This window comes from Mauremys mutica, chromosome 1, assembly GCF_020497125.1.
Source record: "Mauremys mutica isolate MM-2020 ecotype Southern chromosome 1, ASM2049712v1, whole genome shotgun sequence".
NCBI lineage: Eukaryota > Metazoa > Chordata > Testudines > Geoemydidae > Mauremys > Mauremys mutica.
The window spans coordinates 8,306,714-8,329,237 of record NC_059072.1 but is presented as its reverse complement, the minus strand read 5'-3'; the positions used below and the strand labels follow the sequence as shown (position 1 = coordinate 8,329,237).

General features: G+C 45.9%; 1 protein-coding gene across 1 annotated transcript in view; it reads left to right on the top strand.

The window, feature by feature from the left end:
* The window catches only part of EXOC4 (exocyst complex component 4), a 585,632-nt gene that overhangs the window by 524,720 nt on the left and 38,388 nt on the right, over positions 1 to 22,524 (top strand). Inside the window, exons 15-16 of the mRNA XM_044982948.1 lie at positions 14,445 to 14,586; positions 20,961 to 21,139. Of these exons, the coding sequence (XP_044838883.1) occupies positions 14,445 to 14,586; positions 20,961 to 21,139 (321 nt within the window). The remainder of the gene's footprint in view (positions 1 to 14,444; positions 14,587 to 20,960; positions 21,140 to 22,524) is intronic.

Genomic DNA, 22,524 nt, shown 5'->3' with positions numbered 1-22,524 from the left:
TAGAGTGTTTAGCTGGCTCTTTATCACCAGTGACAGTCTGCACTCGTCTCATCATTAGTGTTTGCTGAACTGATGGGGGCTGCAGCCTGGCCAGCTTATCACTACTCATCTCAAATGAGTTTGCGATGCTTTTTCAGCTTGGCTGGCCTGCCTCTCTCCTCCCTTGCTTTAGTTTTAACTTGTAGTTAGAAACACAGATTTATGGGAGGAAGCTCATAGCTTCCATTGCTCTTAGCACGTTCTCTACTTCACTTCTCTTTCCCAGCACATGCCAGTAAGGGCTCCGAGGATCTTCACCCCGGAGTCCCCTAGTTATCTTTTATTATGGTCATGGTTCCCTCCGGCAGCGGACTAGATGATGTTCCTTAATTAGCTAGATGGAGGCTGCTGTTAATGCAAATTCCATGGTCCCCATTCAAAGGCTGAACATGCTGCCTCCTTTGCCCTGTATGGACTTTGTCTGAGTATTTAATTCTCTCACAAATTGTGAGATTTTCAAGGCACTCAGTGTTGGGCTAACTTTGCTCCCATTGAAATCCGGGGGAGTTTTGCCATTGATTTCAATAAGAGCTGAGTTTGACCAATGCAGAGCACTTAGAAAATCCCATCCTACACTGATCTTTGATTTGTAAGGTCCAGGCCTGGCCCTTGAAATTCCTCCTCTCATGCAGGAAAGAAGTGCCTTTTTATTTTTGCCAGACTCCATGGTCTTCACTTCATATTTCTCTTGATAAATGTGGGTTAGTCATTTTCAGTCCCTTGGTCTTTTTGCACGTGCGTGTTAAATGTTCCTGGAATCCTGGAGCCTTGGACAGACTCTTTGTCCAGAGATTATGTCTGTATTTGACGCTCACGATAGCATAGAGAGTCATAGTGCCAACTTAAACCAGGCTTGGCCTACTGTGCAGGGTGCTTAAACCGGGTACTCAAGGTGCTGTGAAAACTCCATACCTACGAGCATCGCTGAGCCAGTGAACCTAAGACCTGACCTGCAGCACACCTGCTATTCCACAGCTGGGCCCCAAATTGCGTCGGCCCGTGAAACTCAAGCCTGACCCACAGCCAGAATGGTGGCTGAAATGTTCAAAAGTGTGTGGTGTCCCCCCTTCCCCCTGTTCCTTTGAGCAACTGCCCATTAAAGATCAGGCAAATTTACACTTTTGGAACTTTACTCACATGAGTCGTCTCAAGTCAATGGGGCGACTCAGCTGAGTAAAGCAACATCCATGTATGAGTGTTTTCAGGGTCAGGGACTAAAAAGATTAACTAAATCATCTTTCTACAGCTGTCGTCACCCAGGTCCCGAAAGTGAAAGCCAGAGTACTGATCTGAAGTGCTTAACTTTTGCCAGTTGGGGTTTTTTTTTATTGCTTTTTCAGCTGGAAACAAGCTGGAAACCATGGTAGGTCGGAAGACAAGTTTTTTAGACAAGTAGTTGTAGTGCAGTCCTGCCTGTGTAAAGTAGGCTCAAACCCTCAGTCTAAACACCCCTAACTACCCCTCTACCCCGATGTAACACGACCCGAGATAACACGGGTTCACATAGAACGCGGTAAAGCTCTGACACGCTGCTCTGAGCAGCGTGTTAAGGGTGCCAGGTCGGGCCCAAGGGGTTGGATAAGGGGCAGAGTATCTTGGGGGCGGTCAGGGGCTTCTCCCCCCGCCCCGGTCTAGGAGGCAGGAGCTATGGGGGGCAATTTTGGGGCCCAGGAGACCCAGAGTGGCCTGGGGGATTAGCAGTGGGCCGGGAACAGCCCGCTCCGCTTCCCTCGTCCTTGCCCCAGCCGTGTCGCTCGGGGGAGGGAGCTTGGGGGAAGGGATCCCCCCCGCACTCACCGGCAGCGGCGGAAATGGAGCAGCCCAGTCCCAGCCCGCTCCACTCCGCCAGCTCTCAGCCATAGTGCTCTGCTTCCCGCCGCAGGTGAGTGCGGGACCTCCCTCCCCCCACCATCCGCGACACGGCTGGGGCTGGGGCTGCGTCACTCCGCTTCCTGCCGCAGGTGAGTACAGGGGGGCATCCTTTCCCCAACCTCCCCGCACTCACCGGCTGGGAGGTGGTGGAGTGGAGCGGGCTGGGGCCGCGTTGCTCTGCTTCCCGCCGCTGCTGGTGAGTGCCTGTCAGGGGGCGGAGCAGTCAGGGGACAAGGAGGAGGAGGGTGGGATCCTAGGGGTGATTAGGGACAGGGGTCTCTGGAGGGGCAGTCAGGGAACAAGGAACGGGGAGGGGGCCCAAAGTAAGTTCGATATAACGCAGTTTCACCTATAACACTGTGAGATTTTTTTGTCTCCTGAGGACAGCGTTATATCGGGGTAGCGGTGTATGAATGGGAAGAGTGTCGTAATCCAAATCTGGATTTAGCTCACAATTTCCCATATCTCTACAACAGGCTGAACAGAAAACCCACTACTAGAGCGGTGCAAATAGCTGAATTTTTGTTTAACTGACCAACCTGAAAAACCAAGGGGGGAAATCATTTCAGGTCAACCTGAAAGGAAAAGTTTTGGCAAAACAGAAAAGTAGGAAACAAATTGTTTTGAGTAAAATAAAATATTTTGTTGGAACTAAAATGACACGTTTCATTTTACTTTTAACTTTTTTACCCGTTAAAAGAAAAGTCTAATGAAATTGACGTTTCAAAATGAAAAGTTGCTTCAAATTGAAAAATTGAAAATTTAGAAGATGTCAAAACTAAACGTTTTGATTTTTTTTCAGATCCTTTTTGTTTTTTTAATTTAAAAAAATTCAGCAGGAATTAGTGAAATATTTCAGTTGACCTGAATCTGCATTTTTTGGTGAAAAAAAGTTTTGTCCAAAAAATTCAACTAGCTCTAATCAATATCCAAATATCCCGTCGGCACTATGAGAGTCAAAATATTTTATATAGAGATATAGGAAATATAGCGCCAATCTATAAAAAGTGAAATAAGGACAACCCAGGGAATTACAGACTGTACCCAGTGTGATGGGTTGGATCACAGAAACCCTCTTGGGAGCTGCCACCTGATGTGCCAAGTGTACTCCTGCCTCTGCTTTCCCTCTGCCAGCCTGGGAATCCAGCACCCTGTTTTGCTGAGCCAGACACACCCGTCTGCTCCAACACAGACCCAGGGTCTGAACCAAGTGCCCAAAAGCTGCAGACTTAACTGAAAACAGCTTACAGAAGTGTGCTTGTCTCTAACACTCAGATACCCGACTCCCAGTGGGGTCTAACCCCAAATAAATCTGTTTTACCCTGTGTAAAGCTTATGCAGAGCAAACTCATACATTGTTCGCCCTCTATAACACTGATAGAGAGATACGCACAGCTGTTTGCCTCCTCAGGTATTAATACATACTCTGAGTTAATTAATAAGTAAAAAGTGATTTTATTAAATACAGAAAGTAGGATTTAAGTGGTTCCAAGTAGTAACAGACAGAACAAAATAAGTCACCAAGCAAAATAAACTAAAACATGCAAATCTGTGTCTAATCAAACTGAATACAGATCAGATCCTCACCAATTCCAGAATGCTCCCTTTTACAGACTAATCTCCTTTGAGCCTGGGTCCAGCAATCACTCACACCCCTTGCAGTCACTGTCCTTTGTTCCAGTTTCTTTCAGGTATCCTGGGTGGGGTGAGGTGGGATGGGGCGGCGCTCTCTTTAGCCAGTTGAAGACAAAATGGAGGGGTCTCCCCCGGGCTTAAATAGACTCTCTTGTGGGTGGAGACCCCCTCCTCTTTCCTATGCAAAGCCCAGCTCCAAGATGGAGTTTTGGAGTCACCTGGGCAAGTCACATGTCTCACTCTCAGTTTCTTACCAGGTAGCAGCCGTGGGTCACATGCTACCTTGAACGTCCTCAAGTAGACTTCTTATGTGGATTGGAGCATTCTAAGATTCATTTTCCTTTAAGTGTTTCTTGATTAGGTACTTAACTTCAACATTCCTTTCTCCAGGAACTGACCAAATGCCCTACTAAAGTTATTTAGAAATCAAGCCAGTACACAGCCAATATTCATAACTTCGAATACAAAAATGACACATGCATACAAATAGGATTAATAGATTCAGGAGATCATAACCTTTACAGAGATATGTTACATGGCATATGTAGCATAAAACACATTCTGAGCATATTTCCATAAAGCCTTATGGGCGGTACCGTCACACCCGGAAAGATAATGGGACAAATAATTAAGCAATAATTACTTAAGGTGATAAGTAACAGAATGGATTTGTCAAAAACAAATTGTGTCAAACCAACTTAATAGCTTTCTTTGACAGAGTAACAAGCCTTGTGGACTGGGGGAAGCGGTAGATGTGATGTATCTTGACTTTAGTAAACATTTTGATACTGTCTTGCATGACCTTCTCATAAACAAACTAGGGAAATGCAACCTAGCTAGAGCTACTATAAGGTGGGTGCAAAACTACTTGGAAAACCGTTCCCAGAGAGTAGTTATCAGTGGATCACATACAAAATGGGAAATGACTGCCAAGGAAGGAGTACTGTGGAAAGGGATCTGGGGGTCAGAGTGGATCACAAGCTACATATGAGTCAACAGTGTAATTCTATTGCCAAAAAAGCAAACATCATTCTGGGATGTATTAGCAGGAGTGTTGTAAGCAAGACACGAGAAGTAATTCTTCCACTCTACTCCGCACTGATTAGGCCTCAGCCGGAGTATTGTGTCCAGTTCTGGGCACCGCATTTCAGGAAGGATGTGGACAAATTGGAGAGAGTCCGGAGAAGAGCAACAAAAATGATTAAAGGTTCAGAAAACATGACCTATGAGGGAGGATAGAGTTTGTTTAGTCTGGAAAAGAGGGCCATTATAACAGTTTTCAAGTATGTAAAAGGTTGTTACAAGCAGTAGGAAGAAAAATTGTTCTCCTTAACCTCTGAGGATAGGACAAGAAGCAATGGGCTTAAATTGCAGCAAGGGAGGTTTAGGTTGGACATTAGGAAAAGCTTCCTAACTGTCAGGGTGGTTAAGCACTGGAATAAATTGTCTAGGGATGTTGTAGAGTCTCCGCCATTGGAGATTTTTAAGAGCAGGTTAGACAAACCCCTCTCAGGAATGGTCTAGATAATACTTAGTCCTGCCACGAGTGCAGGGGACTGGACTAGATGACCTCTCGAGGTCCCTTCCAGTCCTATGATTCTAAGTGGACATATGGCTTGCATAAAGTTATTTATTATTTCTTTAGCTCCACAAGTGTACATAGCCCTTTGCAAGAAGATAAAAAGACAAAGTCCCTGCTTCTTGGTGTTTACACTCTAAATTAGATCCAAACTGCATTGCAACAACAGCAAGAGATCAAAGTGGAAGGAAAAATGTGTAAGCACAAAAAGAAAAGAATTGTTTGAGAGTAGTGTCCCAGTTGTTATTCCCACAAAGAGAAAATCATTTAAGTTTATTAACTTTGCATTTCTTATTGGTTACATGGGCTTTTTAATTGTATATGTCTGAGGTTGTTTCCTGCCAGGTTCAGGTGAGATAGAGAATTAGAGCTGAGGGACATCAGCATACTGAAAACTCCACAGAATGTGCCACTTAATAGTCCGTCCCAAAGGCCCCGTACTGGTTGAATAGAAGGGGAGACGCAACCTAACTTTGTGGAACTCCATATAATAACAGCACCTTTGGATGATGAGCTGTTGCCCTACACCCCACTCTAGGAATGCAGAGCAAGGACAGAACAGAGCTACCCAAGAGGGTAACTCTCCCACTGCAGTCTCACACAGCAGCATCAAAGGCAGCTGATAGATCTAACACAGAGGTGGGCAAACTATGTCCCGCAGGCCACATCCGGCCTGCGGGCCTGTCCTGCCCAGCCCTTGAAGTCCCAGCCGGGGAGGCTACCCCCCGGCCCCTCCCCTGCACCGTCAGCTCGCCGTGCCGTCAGTGCTCTGGGCGGCGGGGCTGTGAGCTCCTGCCGGGCAGCACAGCTGCAAGAGCTGCTGCGTGTAGTGTATTAAATTGCTCCCCGTAGGAATGTGCTACTTACGGAGCACCAGGACTGGCAGCCATAAGCACTGTAGTACACGGTAAGTAGCACATTCTTACGGGGAGCAATTTAATACACTACACCCAGGTAGGGAAGGCTGTGCCTCCCCAGACAGCCTAGCCCCCACCCCCTATCCGCCCCCTCCCACTTCCCGCCCCCTGACTGCCCCCCTCAGAACCCCGACCCATCCAACCCCCACTGCTCCTTGTCCCCTGACTGCCCTGTCCCAGGAACCCCACCCCTAACTGCCCCCCTGGAACCCCCCACCCTATCCAACCCCCCTGCTCCCTGTCCCCTGACTGCCCCAACTCCTATCCACTCCCACGCCTATCCAACCACTCCCTGTCCCCTGTCTGCCCCCAGGGACCCCTGCCCCTTATCTAACCCCACCCCCACCCCCCCATCCTCTGACCATGCTGCTCAGAGCACCAGGACTGGCAGTCGTAAGTAGTACACCAAAAGTAGCACATTCCTAAGGGGAGCAATTTAATACACTGCACCCAGCCCTCCATACAGTTTCGGAAACCCGATGTGGCCCTCAGGCCAAAAAGTTTGCCCACCCCTGATCTAACAGCATCAGCATCGATGCCTGTTCTTCATCCATCCCCAGGAAGCAATTATGTACCAACATCACCCAGGGCCGTTTCTTTCCTGTACCCAAGTCTGTACCCACACTGACAAAGGGCGTGAAGATCTGAGGCTTAATTGAAAGAAAGATGGCGTTGCTAATTGTGATATTCTAAAAAGACATCTCTTGACCGTCCTGTTGCTGGCTTCAAAACGTAGAGGTCTCCTGATGTTTGCCTCCCCCTAAGAAATCTACTTGAAATAAATCCTTGATGTCAGATCTGACACATACCCATTGTACATACTTGTGTGTGCTCCTCCTGTTTGCTTCTTTAGAAAGCAAACATTTGCTAGTTTGTCTGATTTCTTCCCTCTCTTTACCAGGCCTTTTCTGTCAAATACCGTTTATTCGTATTTATTTTTATTACATGAGTGCCCAAAGGCCCCAAGTGAGATCAGTGCCTGCCCCACTGTGCTAGAAACTACAAACACGATATGAGACATTCCTTGACTCAAAGAGCTCACATTCTAAATAGCCATGGCATGCAAAGGAAATATTAGCACCATTTGACAGTTGTCAAGTCTCAGAGGGGCAGCCGTGTTAGTCTGGATCTGTAAAAGCAGCAAAGAGTCTTGTGGCACCTTATAGACTAACAGACGTTTTGGAGCATGAGCTTTCGTGTGTGAATACCTTAGATCACAAAGAGATTCAGTGACGTGCCCAAGGTCACACAGGCAGGCAGTTGCAGAGCCACGAACTGAACCTGGGCCTCCAGAGGTCTAGTCCAAAGCAGTAAACACAAGAGTATCCTTCCTCATGCGTTTATTTGTAGTTAGCACTTCGCAGTGATTTGCTGTTTTCATCTGACAATGAGTAAATCTTGCTGGCCCCAGGATTGTGGAGTGGGCTCCCACAGCAGCTAAGGACCATCATAGACCTCACCACCTTCCACTCTGTGTGCATTTTTTGTCCTTGCCTTCTCTACTGTAACATATTAAAAAAAGCTCCAAACAAAATACTCCACTACATATGCTTCACCCCCAGGGAGAGGGTAAAAGAACAATATGTGACGGATGTTAGTCACGTTGCTCAGTGTACTACCGGCAAGTGCTCAGATACTGCTGTGTGCACGGTATAAGAAGCTATATAAACTAGAACAGAGTGAGAAGTAAAAGGTGAGCGGCTGTTCCTAATGTCCCTGGCAGAATCATAGAATATCAGGGTTGGAAGGGACCTCAGGAGGTCATCTAGTCCAACCCCCTGCTCAAAGCAGGACCAATCCCCAACTAAATCATCCCAGCCAGGGCTTTGTCAAGCCTGACCTTAAAAACCTCCAAGGAAGGAGATTCCACCACCTCCCTAGGTAACCCATTCCAGTGATTCACCACCCTCCGAGCGAAAAAGTTTTTCTTAATATCCAAACTAAACCTCCCCCACTGCAACTTGAAACCTTTACTCCTTGTTCTGTCTTCTGCTACCACTGAGAACAGTCTAGATTCATCCTCTTTGGAAACCCCTTTCAGGTAGTTGAAAGCAGCTATCAAATCCCCCCTCATTCTTCTCTTCTGCAGATTAAATAATCCCAGTTCCCTCAGCCTCTCCTCGTAAGTCAAGTGCTCCAGCCCCCTAATCATTTTTTTTGCCCTCCACTGGACTCTTTCCAATTTTTCCACATCCTTCTTGTAGTGTGGGGCCCAAAACTGGACACAGTACTCCAGATGAGGCCTCACCAATGCCAAATAGAGGGGAATGATTACATCCCTCAATCTGCTGGCAATGCTCCTACTTATATAGCCTCAAATGCTGTTAGCCTTCTTGGCAACAAGAGCACACTGTTGACTCATATCCAGCTTCTCGTCCACTGTAACCCCTAAGTCCTTTTCTGCAGAACTGCTGCCTAGCCACTCGGTCCCTAGTCTGTAACAGTGCATGGGATTCTTCCATCCTAAGTGCAGGACTCTGCACTTGTCCTTGTTGAACCTCATCAGATTTCTTTTGACCCAATCCTCTAATTTGTCGAGGTCTCTCTCTATCTTATCCCTGCCCTCCAGTGTATCTGCCACTCCTCCTAGTTTAGTGTCATCTGTAAACTTGCTAAGGGTGCAATCCACGCCATCCTCCAGATCATTAATGAAGATATTGAACAAAACCAGCCCCAGGACCAACCCTTGGGGCACTCTGCTTTATACCAGCTGCCAACTAGATATGGAGCCATTGATCACTACCCATTGACCCCGACAATCTAGCCAGTTTTCTATCCACCTTATAGTCCACATCATGGACATGCATCTGAATGTGACCAAGCACTGGCTTTCTTTTAGCAGAGTTATAAAATTCTATTGTGATGTTCTTTTCTGAAATGCAAATAGAAACCATTTATTTATATAAATACATTTTATCTATTATATGAAAACACGCATGCATGCACACGCTAGGTTTACTTCACGGGTTTAGATTGTGCTGCAGCTAAATCAGAGCCTGTAATCCCAAACTGATTTGCTCCCCAATGCTATTAAATCATTCAAATCTGCTAGTAGTCATTCTAATCAAGCAGGAAGTGGGCAGAGCGCTTGCAATGTAGGTGTTGATTGGTTACATAGGTTTGTATATGTGGAACACTGCAGGGTTCGTTTAATATTCCCGAGGTCTTGTAATTTACATCCATCGATTTACAAGGCACAGTGTTTCAAGAGGCACCAGCATCGCTTTGAATTACAAAATGATTGAAATCATTGGTGACAACCAGCACATTGGATTTATTTTTCTTAAGTTTGGTGGAATGAAACATTTCTTCTTTGTTTTTCTCTCTGTTTTGGCAGCACCCGGAGCAGGCTAGGGAAAATCCTGTTGTCCAGCAGGACAACCCAACCCAGTTCAGACAAATGAAATTTAGTTACTTACTGCTTAGCAGTCACGTTGCTGGACAATATTTAAAAATCCTGGGTGATTTAGTTGACCAGCAGGTCTGACTTTTGGCTGAATGAGAAAACTGACCATCTGGCCAAGATTCCTTGTAGGTGCCACCAAGCAGCAGAAGACGTGGATGCGTGCCCATCCTGCTGCTTTGCTGAATTACTATTCATCTCCTATTGCTAATGCATCTCCTATTGCATTTCCGGAAGAGCACTCCTATGCACTGTCCCCGAAATAGGGTGACCAGATGGGATGAAGAAAATAATTGGGACACATGGGGGGTGGGTCCCGCCGGCACAGCAAAAAAAAAAAAGCATTGAGTCCCACCGGCAGAGAGAGGAAAGAAAAAAAAATGGAGTCCCGGAATCCCACCGGCAGAGAGAAAAAAAAATGGAGTCCCGGAATCCCACCGGCAGAGGGGGGCGGAGTCCCGTCGGCGGAACAAAACAAAACAAAACAAAACAGGAGTGCAAAATATCGGGACAAATTGCCTTCCGACCAAACATCGATCAGGACGTGGGACAAATGCCTAAAAATCGGGACAGTCCCAATTTTATCGGGACATCTGGTCACCCTACCCCAAAAGGCAGCATGGGGTTCACCTGCCATTGGGTGACATTTACCACAGGCCGGCAAGTTCATCAGCCTGCGCTCTGTAAGCTGCACTGGCTCCTTCTCCTGTACTAGATCCAGTTTAAAGACTCTGATCAGGACCTTTAAGGCCTTCAGTGCCCTGAGTATCTCTTACCCCACCCGCTCTCCATGACCACATTGGCTGAGAAAAGTATGGGATGATGGAATTACTGGTGCCTAGAGCAAGACCTGGGGGAACAGGGGATCTGCTCAGTGGCTGGCTCTCCACTGCTGAACTAACTATTCCACCAGACACAAGACGAGGAAGAGGAAGGAAAGTACCTGTGTTGACAAGCTGGTTGCACACCATGCTGGAGAAAATGCAAAACAGTGTATCTTAAGACCCTGTTGTAATGGAAGGGAGGCCAAGCTGGAATAGATCCTGCTATAGAGACCTTGATTCTGGAAGGAAGGGGATGTGTTCTTGTTATTAAGGCACTAGGCTGGGGCTTAAGAAATCTTCACTCAGTGTCGTGCTCTATCATAAGTTTATTGTGCGACCTTGGGCATGTCACTTAATCTCTCTATGATCCAGAGTCCAGATATTTTTGTCATTAAAATCTCATAATTTTACATAGTTTTTTTGCAGATTTAATTTAATGTGATAGTTCGTCTTGCATTAATGTCTTCCTCCCCTTGTGGAAAGGAAAAAAGAGACGTCTTCAGGAAGGACCATCCAGCTGTAGAAATCCAAACCCGCCTCTCACTGCAGTGCAGTACTCGACTTAACTGGGAGGAATTGATCTACAGCCTCTGAAAGCAGCAACTACCATCTTGGGTCCTTCCCCCCCCACCCAGCCCTCCACCCGCCGGTCTGGTGTAATGAGCCGCCCAAATTGACTTTTCCACATTTGATTTAAATAAAGAGCAGATTGTCCCATTTCCATCTCCCCACCACCACCAAATGTATTTCTATCTTTACTTAAATCACTGCAAATGAATTGAAGAGCTGTGTGTGTGTGCGCGCACACACACACACACACACACAAAACCACTGCAAGGGAAATTAGCTGAGTCTTGTATTTCAGATGACACAGCCATCCATCTCCCTGCCCTCTAACGAGGCACTAGCAGAGCGAGCTGCAACAGGCCATTCTGGTTTCTTAGGTAGCTTGCTGCCCCATCATCACCTTCAGCTGATTAAAGGAAAATGATTCTTGCACTTCAAATACCCCAGGCGCAGCTCCCCGACTCGGGGAGCAGCTGAATCCAAGAGCCTTTTCCATGGATTTAAGGAATATTTTATTATAAATTGAATTAAAAATTGTTTTTTTTACCCGTTTGAAGAGAGTTGTGTGTGGTGACGGGAGGGAGGGAGAGACGCTTCCTAATTAAAACTGTGACAAAATAAATAACCTCAGACCTGATCCTGCAAGATCCAGGGAGCGCCCCTCCCCCGTTGAAATGAATGACAGTTGAGAGTACTCAGCAGGTTACAGGGTCGGGGCCTAAATGCAAACGCATTAACTTGTCTTTCCAAACGCGGTCCTGGAATCACCTATTAACATGCTTACACTGAGATAGGTACTTAGCAGCCCAGCTGATTACCATTTTCCTTGTATGGAAAACCTCAAAGAGAATATTGAGCTGCATTTATAAATACGCTGTATATTGCTTGTAAAGATTGGTGGGTGGGTGTGTTATGCACACACTTCCCAACCTTGTCTGCAATCACCCTGAGCAGATTCCATCAGGGTTACTTCCTTGTATTTTTCCCTTTGACATTTAGGAGCTAGTTAATTATTTTCACTTGTCTTTGCTTCCTGGGCTCTGACTTTCTTTACTCGCTACTGTCTCCATGTTCATAAATTTCACTGAGCCTAGAGGAGAGTTCGTAAACCAATCTTCCCAGAGAACCCCCATTTTTATGCTGTTTCACTATATGCACATTTTTCTTTTGCTGTCGCTTACAGTAAAATTAGATGCACAATTTGGTTGTTTGCTTTGTGCAATCCTTTTCTTTGTTATTGCTAATTTCTTTTTAATTTTGCTGCTGTCTTCTGTGTTTATCTTGATCTGTTTTACTTACAAATGATCATTAGATGTTTTTAGGGATTTTTCATTTATTTGCTTTCTTTACAGAATAATTTTTCTGGGGCTCTGAAGAAGCTTAAGAACTAGAGTAGATTCATTTTGTGAAGGGTTTTTTTTTGTGGTTACATGGCAAGAGAAGACTTTAAATTAATCAGTCCCCCCATCTTTTCACTAAGCCCTAGGTGACTGTAGCATTCATCCCTTCTTTCCCAAGTAGTGTGTGTCCGCGATTTCTTTCACTAGTGGTTGGTCCACTGAAGGACAAAGAACCTTTTATTGCTACTACCTAAGAGTGATTTCCCTGCTCGTGGGCATATACTCATGGTAGCCCAATGAGAGCTAGCGGGGGTATAAATAATACTGGAGCCATGGTAGCACAGGCAGCAGAGGCCCGGCTGAACCATGCCAAGTATATACCCACTGTTTTCAGGTGGGTTTGTAGTCGCTGCTGCTGCCTGTGTTACCGTGGCTACACTGCTATTTATATTCACATCAAGCTACCATGAGTGTATAGATGCAAGCAGGGGAATTGCACCCCTAGGTCGTAGTGTAGACATAGCCTAAGATACTAACTGACACACTCCTCTGAAAGGCAGCATGGTTTAGTGTTCTGGGAACGAGGGGTGTGACAAATAGAAATACTTTGTTAGGACTGTATGCCAGCCTGGTGCTGACAGGGTGGGTTCTATACGACTATCTTTGATTAAGGACTTCCCAGTAGGTGGCCATCTGGAATGGGTTAGTCAGGAAGGAGATGGCTCAAGATGGTCGCTTAATCAGCTTCTGCCTATATGCGCTTAAGGGACAGTGTCAGCACTCTTGGCTCTGATGACTCTGGCTTGGTCCCCCAGCAGTCTACAGAGGTGGTTTTACCCGGGAGGGCCACAGCCCGCCGACACTCGTAAAAGCTGCTGGGAGGATTGCAGGATTTATAAGGACATTCTCGCAGGGATGCTGGAGGGAACCAGACTGACACAAGGGCGCCCGGGGGGGCAAGTGGGGCAATTTGCCCCGCAAGCCGCTCTGGGTTTTCAGCGGCACTTTCGCGGCGGGCCCTTCACTCACTCCCGGTCTTCGGCAGGGGGTCCTTCAGTGCAACAGAAGACTCGGAGTGAGTGAAGGACCTGCCGCTGAAGTGCTGCCGATACCTCGGAGCGCCGCCCGGTGAGTACAAGCGCCGCAAGTGGCAAAAAAAACAACAACTAAAAAAAAAAAAAAGCTGCTATCAGCAGCACTTAGGCTGCTCTACCGCCGCCGCCTCATTCTTCAGCAGCAATTCAGCAGCGGGTCCTTCCCTCCGAGAGGGACATGCTGCTGAATTGCCGCCGAAGACCTGGCCCTGCCCCAGGCCCCCTGAATCCTCTGGGTGGCCCTGGACTGAGAGAAAGTCAGACCCAGGAGCCCGGCAGGGTGTCTGAAGAAGCTAGGCCCGGCTGGGTTGCCGTTATGGGACAGTAGGTAAGATAGATATGTGCACAAGTGATTTGTTTTTTCTCACTAATTCTTCATTCCCACTATTACCTAAACATTGTTTTAAGAAGGCTGTTGGTCATGGTCACAGGTTCCCAAAGGGAAGCAATGCAGTCAGGCATGCAGGTGGTAAATGGTTGGTGTACATGGGATAGTGATCCCAAGTTTCAGAGTGGAAGAATTGCAAGATTCCACCCCCAAGGACAAGAGGCCCAAAACCTAATTTGGGTGCTCGAGCTAATGCATTAAATATAGCAGTGTGGCCACAGTGGCACAGGGCAGCTTTGACCAGCACCATCATGTGCATAATCCCACCTGTCCCCTTAGGTACATACTTCGGCAGCTAGCCTGAGCCTACTGCACATGCCGCTGCAGCCACGCTGCTATTTTTAATCATTAGCTTGGGGAAACTTACATGCACTAGCTCACGCAGAGCTAGTGCATGTCTGTCTACCCAAGTTGGGAATCACCCTCCCAGCTGCTGTGTAGATGTACCCTGAGAGATGGACTGGCTGTAAATGTTCCCTTGTCTTCCAGGAGCAGAAACGTCCGTTGTGCTGCAATATACTTGCAAGCAAATGATTTTGGTGGTTGATTAAACTCCTCAGCTCTACTTTAGAGTTTAATCAATTGCAGAAGCAGTTTGTTGCTTCATATACTCCAGGATCTTAAACATTATTGCGTAGCTAAACCTATGAGAATGCATGTGCATAAGGTGGAAATAAATGAGATGACATGGTTGCTAAAACACAGCTGTTTGATTAAATATATTCCCAACCATTAATACGTAGACTCTCTCTCTCTCTCTCTCTCTCTCTCTCACATCTATATCAGCGCCATCACCTGGTCAGGACAGTCATGCAAATATGGACCTCCCACCAGTGTCAGAACAGATCATGCAAACGCTGAGTGAACTGGCCAAGTCCTTCCAAGAGATGGCTGACCGCTGCTTGCTGGTTCTTCATTTGGAAGTCAGGTATGGCATAGAACCTCTGAATCTAGAGGGAGCAGGTGAACTTTTGAGGTTAAGGCTACTATTAAAGCTTTAGTAATTAGATTAGCTTCTTCTAGTAAGTGCCCTACTCTCAGTGAGAGAGATGTGATCATAGATTATAAAACCAGAAGGGACTATTGTGATCACCTAGTCTAACTTCCTGCATAACCCAAGCCACAGAACTTCTCTGAATTAATTCCTGTTTCAGCTACAGCATATATTTTAGAAACGTGTCGGATCTTGATTTTAAAATTGTAGTGATTGGAAATCTATCACAACCCTTGGTAAATTTTTCCAATGGTTAATAACCCTCCGTATTGAAAATGCCTTTATTTCCAGTCTGAATTTGTCTATCTTCAGCTTCCAGCCACTGGATCTTGTTACACCTTTGTCTGCCAGACCGAAGAGCCCATTATCAAACATTTGTTCCCTGTGTAGGTATTTATAGACTGTGATCAAGTCACCCATTAACCTTTGTTAAGCTACATAGATTGAGCTCCTTGAGTCTATCACTGTAAGGCATTTTTTCCGATCCTTTAATCGTTCTCATGGCTCTTCCCTGAAGTTGAACCCTCTCTAATTTATTAACATCCTTCCTGAATTGTGAAACCAGAACTGGCCATAGTATTCCAGTAGCAAACACACCAGTGCTAAATACGGAGATAATGTCATCTCCTATTCAATATTCTGCTGGTTATGTATCCAAAGATCACATTTGCCCTTTTGATCACAGGGTCATAGTGGGATCTCATGGTTAGTTGATTATGTACCATGACCTAAAAGTCCTTCTCAGAGTCACTGCTTTGCAGGATAGAGTCCCCCATCCTAAAAGTGAACCTGACAGTGTATAGTGAATCCTCCCAAATTTCACAAGTTTAAATCTCTTAATTTCCATGGGGTTCTAAAAGAGAAATGGAAAAATTGGGGAAGAATTTTTTGTTTAAACAAAAAAATATATATACATTTTCTAGTGTCTCCTTGTGTGTTAGAAACACCACCAGGAATTATGTTTTTGGGATCTTTTCCATACGAACCTGCAAAAGAATGCTCTTTTGCGCTACTTGTGAAGGCTTTTTGATGTTTATCATCTGCTGTGCCCTGGATTCCAAATGGGAACCTTTTATTGCTAACCGCTGAAAGGATAATACAATTGGAGAAGGATGTGGGCACTGTCTTGATTTTTTTTTTTAAAGGGCTGGATAATCTTATGACGTGGTTACAAATGCAAAGATCAGGGTAATCAAATCTGTAGCTTCAGGCCATCAGCTGATTGCTATGGGGGTTGAGAAGGAATTGTTCCCTTATGCACATTATGAGCCAGATGTATTATAGCTGGTATTTGCCTTTCTCTAAGAGGCGTCAGGTTTAAGCTCATGCCAGTGGCAGGGTCTGAGATTTGATGGACCAGCAGTTTGTTCTGTTGTGACAGATTCTGGGCTATATCCTGTACCAGTGTAAATTGGTGTAACTCCATTTAAGTCAGCAGAGCTATGCCAATTTATACCAGTGAAGGATCTGTCCCATTATTTATATTTACATTACATAGTTTTTAAAAATAAATTAATTCACATCATATACTGTCAGCAGCCCCTCAACCTACTATCCAGTCTCAGCTGGACACTGTATTTTAGGCATCTCAGAAGAACTGGGACTTGAGGGATTTTAAGGTACAGATAGTTAAGTTATTGAAATAGAACATTTTTCCAGTTTAGGTATAGTACTGGGTGACACCAAAACTAACCCTGCAGCTGCAGTTGTAAATGTACCAGAGTGAATGGGCTTCTATACAAAAATCCTCTGTAGTTTTCTGTTGCACCAGGTAACTGAGTTTTGGGTAGTAGCAAGTATAAAATGCAATTCAGGAGTTCAGGATTTGTCTTAATAGGCGCTAGGTTTAAAACAAACAAAAGGAAGTATTTCTTCACGCAGCTCACAACTTGTGGAACTCTTTGCCAGAAGATGTTGTGAACGCCAAGCCTGTAACGAGGTACAAAAAAGAACTAGATAAATTCATGGAGGATAGGTCCATCAATGGCTATTAGCTAGGATGGGCAGGGATAGTGTCCCTAGCCTCTGTTTGCCAGAGTTTAGGAATGGGCAACAGGGATGGATCACTTGATGATTACCTGTTCTGTTCATTCCCTCTGAAGCACCTGGCATTGGCCACTGTTGGTAGACAGGATACTGGGCTAGATGGACCTTTGGTCTGACCCAGTATGGCCGTTCTTATGTTTTTATGTCTGAAGTAGACCATTCCCCATCTAGTCTGGCATCCTGCCTCTACTAGTGGCCACTATATGATGCTGCAAATACACCAAGCCAGTTGTGTAATGCTCTGCATCATAGGCATGGGAAGTAGGAGTGCGGTGTGCTGCAGCACCCCCAGGTTTTGTGCCCGGTCGCCACCCCTGCCGCCCAGAGTCCTGGTCACCAGGCCCGCTGCTGCCTGGGTCCCGCTCAACCACCGGTCCTGGGTCCCACTCGGCTGCCGGCCCTGGGTCCCGCTCGTCCCTGGGTCCCGCTCCTGGCTGCCGGCTCCAGCTCCAAGGGGCGTGGACAGGGGTAAGTGATAAGCTCAGCTCAGCTCCCCCACTCCAAAAACTCTTCCAGTGCCACTGCTCTGCATGGATGAGTGGAAGGAAGAGAAGGGAAGATGTGCTATCGACCAGTAAACACCCAGTCTCTGTGGGAGTTCCCCTTATTAATCACACTGTGTTGTGCAACCACCTGCAGTAACACCAGAAAAAATAGCCGTCCCTTTGGCAGTTGTGAATAGTGGGATTCTCTGAAATTACTATGCGAGCTCCCAGAATTCATGTCATTGTCCAGCTGTATAATGCAGTGTGTTTTCAGTCACAAAAACCTGTTCTTTAAACGAGCCTTCATGGCACATCTTTCATAGAGGTGCATGGGAATTTATCAGCGCCAGGTCCATTTCAAGGAGGGTGCAATCGAACAACCAGGCAGAGTTTTATGCCACATCATCAGTTCCTCTCGGCTTCCTCCCCTCCTCAGGCTCTCTGTTCACTTCTGGATTTTGCCAGATGCAGCCACACTACAGAGTTTAACTAGTCGGGCTGCCTCACAGCTCTCTGGAACCATGTGGGAATGATGCCAGGACCATTGTAAATCCAGTGTCATTCTACTTAAATCAGTGAATTGACTCTGGGTTTACAGCAGTGTAGGTAGGATCAGAAATTGGCCCTCAAATTTGTAGCTGCTTATCTAACCCAAACCTGTTGAGATTCACAGGTCATTAACCATTACCCCATGTAAAAATAATAATGGTGCTCTGCACTTCTTTGGTTCTGCTTCAGGATGGTAAAGTGCTTTTAAAACATTTATTTAGCCTCATGCCAGTTCTCGGCGGGCAGGGGATATTATTAACCCAGTTCTACAGAGGAGGCCATGGAGACACAGAGAGACCATATGACTTGCCCTACTTCACCCGGGAAGTCTGTGGCAGAGCTGGGATTAAAATCCAAGTCATCTGACTCCCTGTCTTCTGACTTAACTACAACTCCATCCTTCCTGTTCAGGACAGAATGCAACCAAAAATATATATTATTTCTGTAGGTTATTTGTACCATCCTATAGAAAGTAACAGAAGATTCTTGGCTGAATGCTCAGGAGCAGTGCTTGGTGTATAGAGGTGGGCACAAGGAAGGCTTAGCCACAACCTTTCTGCCCCCCCGCCCTCCCCACCTCACCTATGGACAACTGGAACCCTGTTCAGCCCCCTATGCAAGTTAGAGACACCTCAGGGCTGGTCTGAATTGTATTCATTTGCAAGGGCCCCTTTGGGGACGTTTTGGTAGTGGGGATCACCAGAGGACAGGCACTCCAGTCACATTCCCTCCCACCCCCACACAACACAACCCCTTCACTGGTTGGGCCAGGGAGTGATAGAATGGAGTCAGCCAGGCCAGCTCTGTGCCAGGGAATCCTCTGTGCTTGACTAACCTGCGACAGAGAGCTGAGAATCAGCAGCTGAACCAGCACTCTGGTCACTGGGAATCCAGTCAGTTCCCCCGCGGAGGGCCGGATTGAGAGAAGGATCGACTAATGACTAGATCAGTCTGGGCTGGGAACAGCTAAGGAGCTGTTAAGTGCAAGAGCAGAAAAGGAGCATAGGAAGGAAGGAAGCACAAGGATAGGAGGAGAGAGAAGGAGAAAGGCCAGCAGGGCCAGGGTAAAGGGAGATCTCTTCCCTCTCTCATGATTGTGTAACATTGGTAAATAAGAAATGCTGCACGGGACTGTAAGAGGGTGGGTGGTTGATAAAACACCAATAAACTACACAAAGGTGGTTACAGATTAGGGGCGTCGGGGTCATTTACCTGAAAAGACAGGAACGGAGGGCCGTGCCCTTTCACATACTCCATTAGTGCAGCTTTACTGCTTTGCAAAGCAGTGGATGAGGTTCTGTGGCCTGCAATGTGCAGCAGGTCAGACTAGATGGGCCCTTCTGGCCTTAAAGTCTATGGGGGGATTTAGCATGGGCCAGGATCTGGCCTGATATCCTTGCTATAGACTTCTACAGAAAGGAACTGAGTCTCTCTTAAATTCTGTGGGCAAAATCTGTGGGCCTCATGGCAGTCAATGGGAGTTTGCTATTGACTTCAATGTGGAGCCAGGATTTCACCCTATTAGGTTTATAGTGTAATTTCTCTAGAACTCTGTTAATTCTGTAGAAAACTATAGGTAATTTAAATGTATAGAACCTTCCATGAGAGACCTCATCAGCAGGAGAAATGGTGAGTGAGTGTATTGCCAGAAGCTGGGAATGGGCGACAGGGGATGGCTCACTTGATAATTACCTGTGCTGTTCATTCCCTCTGAAGCACCTGGCACTGGCCATTGTCGGAAGACAGGACACTGGGCTAGACGGACCTTTGGTCTGACCCAGTATGGTCGTTCTTATGCTTGCAGAGGGAGAGAAAAGTTGTGACAACTTTAAATGCCTGGGAAGAGGTACAGCCTTGACCTGCTAATGATTGTTTTCACGTCCCCTGACCCTCACTTGGCTGGTTATAACATTGTATTATTAGGGCTCTGTGTAAATGGAGAGGGTTTTCTTTCAACTTCCTACAAAGAAGATTTTGCTGAACCAGCATGTACCGTCTTGGAGAACCTGGCGAAAGGGCACGTGGCATTCTACCTATGACAGTGCCGCTCATATCTAATCACCAATGGCCCTTTGTGCTTGTCTGCGAATGCAGCGAAATGACATGCTGAGCGGTAGAGACATTGAAAGTAGAAATCACCAGCCCAGTTTTTATGATTATTATTATTTTTCACCTATTTGAACTTTAAAAGGAAAATATTAAACTGTCACTTTATACAGGGCACGCTCATAATGTCACCTTTATCAGGCAGTTTCCTTAAATAAAAGATTTACCTTCAGGACGCCTTCCAGTGTGTTCAGCAGTAATCTCCTTGCACTGTAACATCCTAAATATGCACTTTATAAAAATCAACCTTCCTGCTGTGCAATCAGCAATGTTTTCAGAAAACCTTAATGCCAAAGTCATGTTGAGGTCAGAACAAACATGCCAGTGCTTTGAGGGGGAAAAAAAAGCCTGTTTCTCTCTTCCTATTTCACTTCTGTAGCAGTCTCAGTCCCTTTTCACATTGCTAACAAAATATTGCCAATCAGTTCTATTTGGGATCAGCCAGTACACTAAAAGCAGTGCAAATTATTGAAGAACTGGGGACCTTAGACAGCTTCAGGGAAACGGTAATGAAATAAAGAGCCTTTCTCTGCTAGGCCACCAGTTCAAAGCCAGCTTAGGTCAGTAAGGGTCAAAAGTGACTGCTATCTGGGGATTACGCCATGATTTACATGAAATGAACGTTTGGGTCTCAGTCTAGCTCCAGAGAAGAGTTTTTACCACCAAGAAATGCCACCGGAATTGTCACTCTTGTTAACAGTTTCAGCTGAAAGGCCGTGGCAGCTTAATGTGGCCCCTCCAAACCATGGTGGTGGTTCAGTTTCTGCTGCCTGTTGCTGCATCTGCTCTGTGCATTGTAGAGGACTTGATGCAGCGCCCGTTAAAGTGGAGGGTCTCCCATTGGCCTCAGTGCGAATTGGACCAGCCCTGAGAGGACTCAGGATAGGCAGCTGTCCATCCAGCATGTTTAGACAAGCACTAAATTAATCCCAAGCACTTTTTTTTAAGGAGATAAAACTTATTTTTCTTCCCACTGGGTTTGGGTACACGAGAAAATAAAACCCTTTGTTGTTATTTTTCCCAGCCAAAGCCATGTTCAGTAAGGTCAGTATCTCATTTAGGCAAATGTTAACGTCTTACTGTGTTTCTCTCTGTAGCAACTCTCTGCCTTCTGTCTTCTAGAGTTCATTGCTTCCATTATCTGATCCCACTGGCAAAACAAGGGAATTATGCCATAGTGGCCAACGTGGAAAGTATGGATTATGACCCCCTTGTGGTGCGGCTAAATAAGGACATCAGTGCCATTGAGGAAGCGATGAGTGCCAGCCTCCAGCAGCACAAGTTCCAGTATATCTTTGAAGGTCAGGAATTTGCTGGTGCGCTCAGTTGATGTGCTGGGAGGAAGGTTGGGGGCTGGGAATATGCTCATCGGCGTTAAAACTATACACGGTATGGATCTGCATGGAAATCATTTTTCTTTCTCAGCCTGGAGATGACAACATTCTTGTTTGGTGAAGACTGACTGCAGAATGGTTGCCATCTGTTCTGGATTGATGAGAAGACCTGTGCAGGCATAGGGCAGATGGCAGCCCTGCTGCCTCCATGCCACTCCTTAGAGTATATCCATAAAATGTGAGGAATGGGCCCAGATTGAATGGGAAAAATATAAGATTAAGTACATGCAGTAAGGATCTTCATCAGGAAAGCCATGTAGGAAGGTTTATATATTACAAACATAGCTATTGTAACCCGCAAACCTCCTGGGTGTGGTGTTCTGTCCCCTCTAATAGCACCGAGACCACTTAGAGATTAATGAGTCTTCTCTATAGCATTAGCTAAGGGCCATGTGACTTTTAGCTCACGCAGTAGAGGCTCATGCATTTAGCTCCAGAGGTCCCAGGTTCAATCCTGTCTGCTGACAACCGCTGTTTGTTGGTATTACACTATTTTATGGAGTGGTCCCTGTTTGGACCTAATACTGTTCTGTTTTTAACATTAAATTGGGAGAAATTCCACAGGTCTAATTATTTAAAGATCTTTAAGAATCTAAATTATGGTTCAGTTAATCTCATCTGTATTCTGTGGCTTCAACACACTATTCTAAGAGCTTGGGTGGCCATAAGGTGCATCGTTTTTTTCAACAGATTGTACAAGGTCAGGAAAAGTACTGTGAATCACATCGAGTGTCTGATATGATCTGCTGGACAGAAAAAGGGGGTGCAAAAACGGTTTTACAGTGCTGGTTCTCCCCAGATTCCATGCCATTTGAATCCCCTAGTGGAAGTTTTGAAGATCCATAAAGTTCTCCAGCTCCCATTTCTTCCCACCATTGATAGAAATTTTTTTAGTGCACAAATCCCCTGGGCTGGACAGAGACGTTTGAAACCACACCAGTCAAAGTACTAGAATATCAAATAAACTATAAATATATAATGAAGGACGCTGCCAGGCACAGACCTTCACTGGCAGAAGGATGGCCTACAGAAAGGAAATGGTCTTTGGTATCTCTAACCTCTTCTGATACTGTGGCAGGCTGTGATAACACCAATCCATGGAAAAGTGCTGTCTCGCTGTGTAAGTCCAACAGTTTGTGTTCAAAAAGAGGGAAATTCATCTCATAGCAATGGACCCTACGCAAAGCCTGGTCAACTATTTGTGAGCTGCTTCAGCCCACAGGGTGAAATTTCTGCCTCTGCAGAGAGCCAGCTCACAGTCCGTGCAGATGGCTTTTACAAGCCTTTTTTGC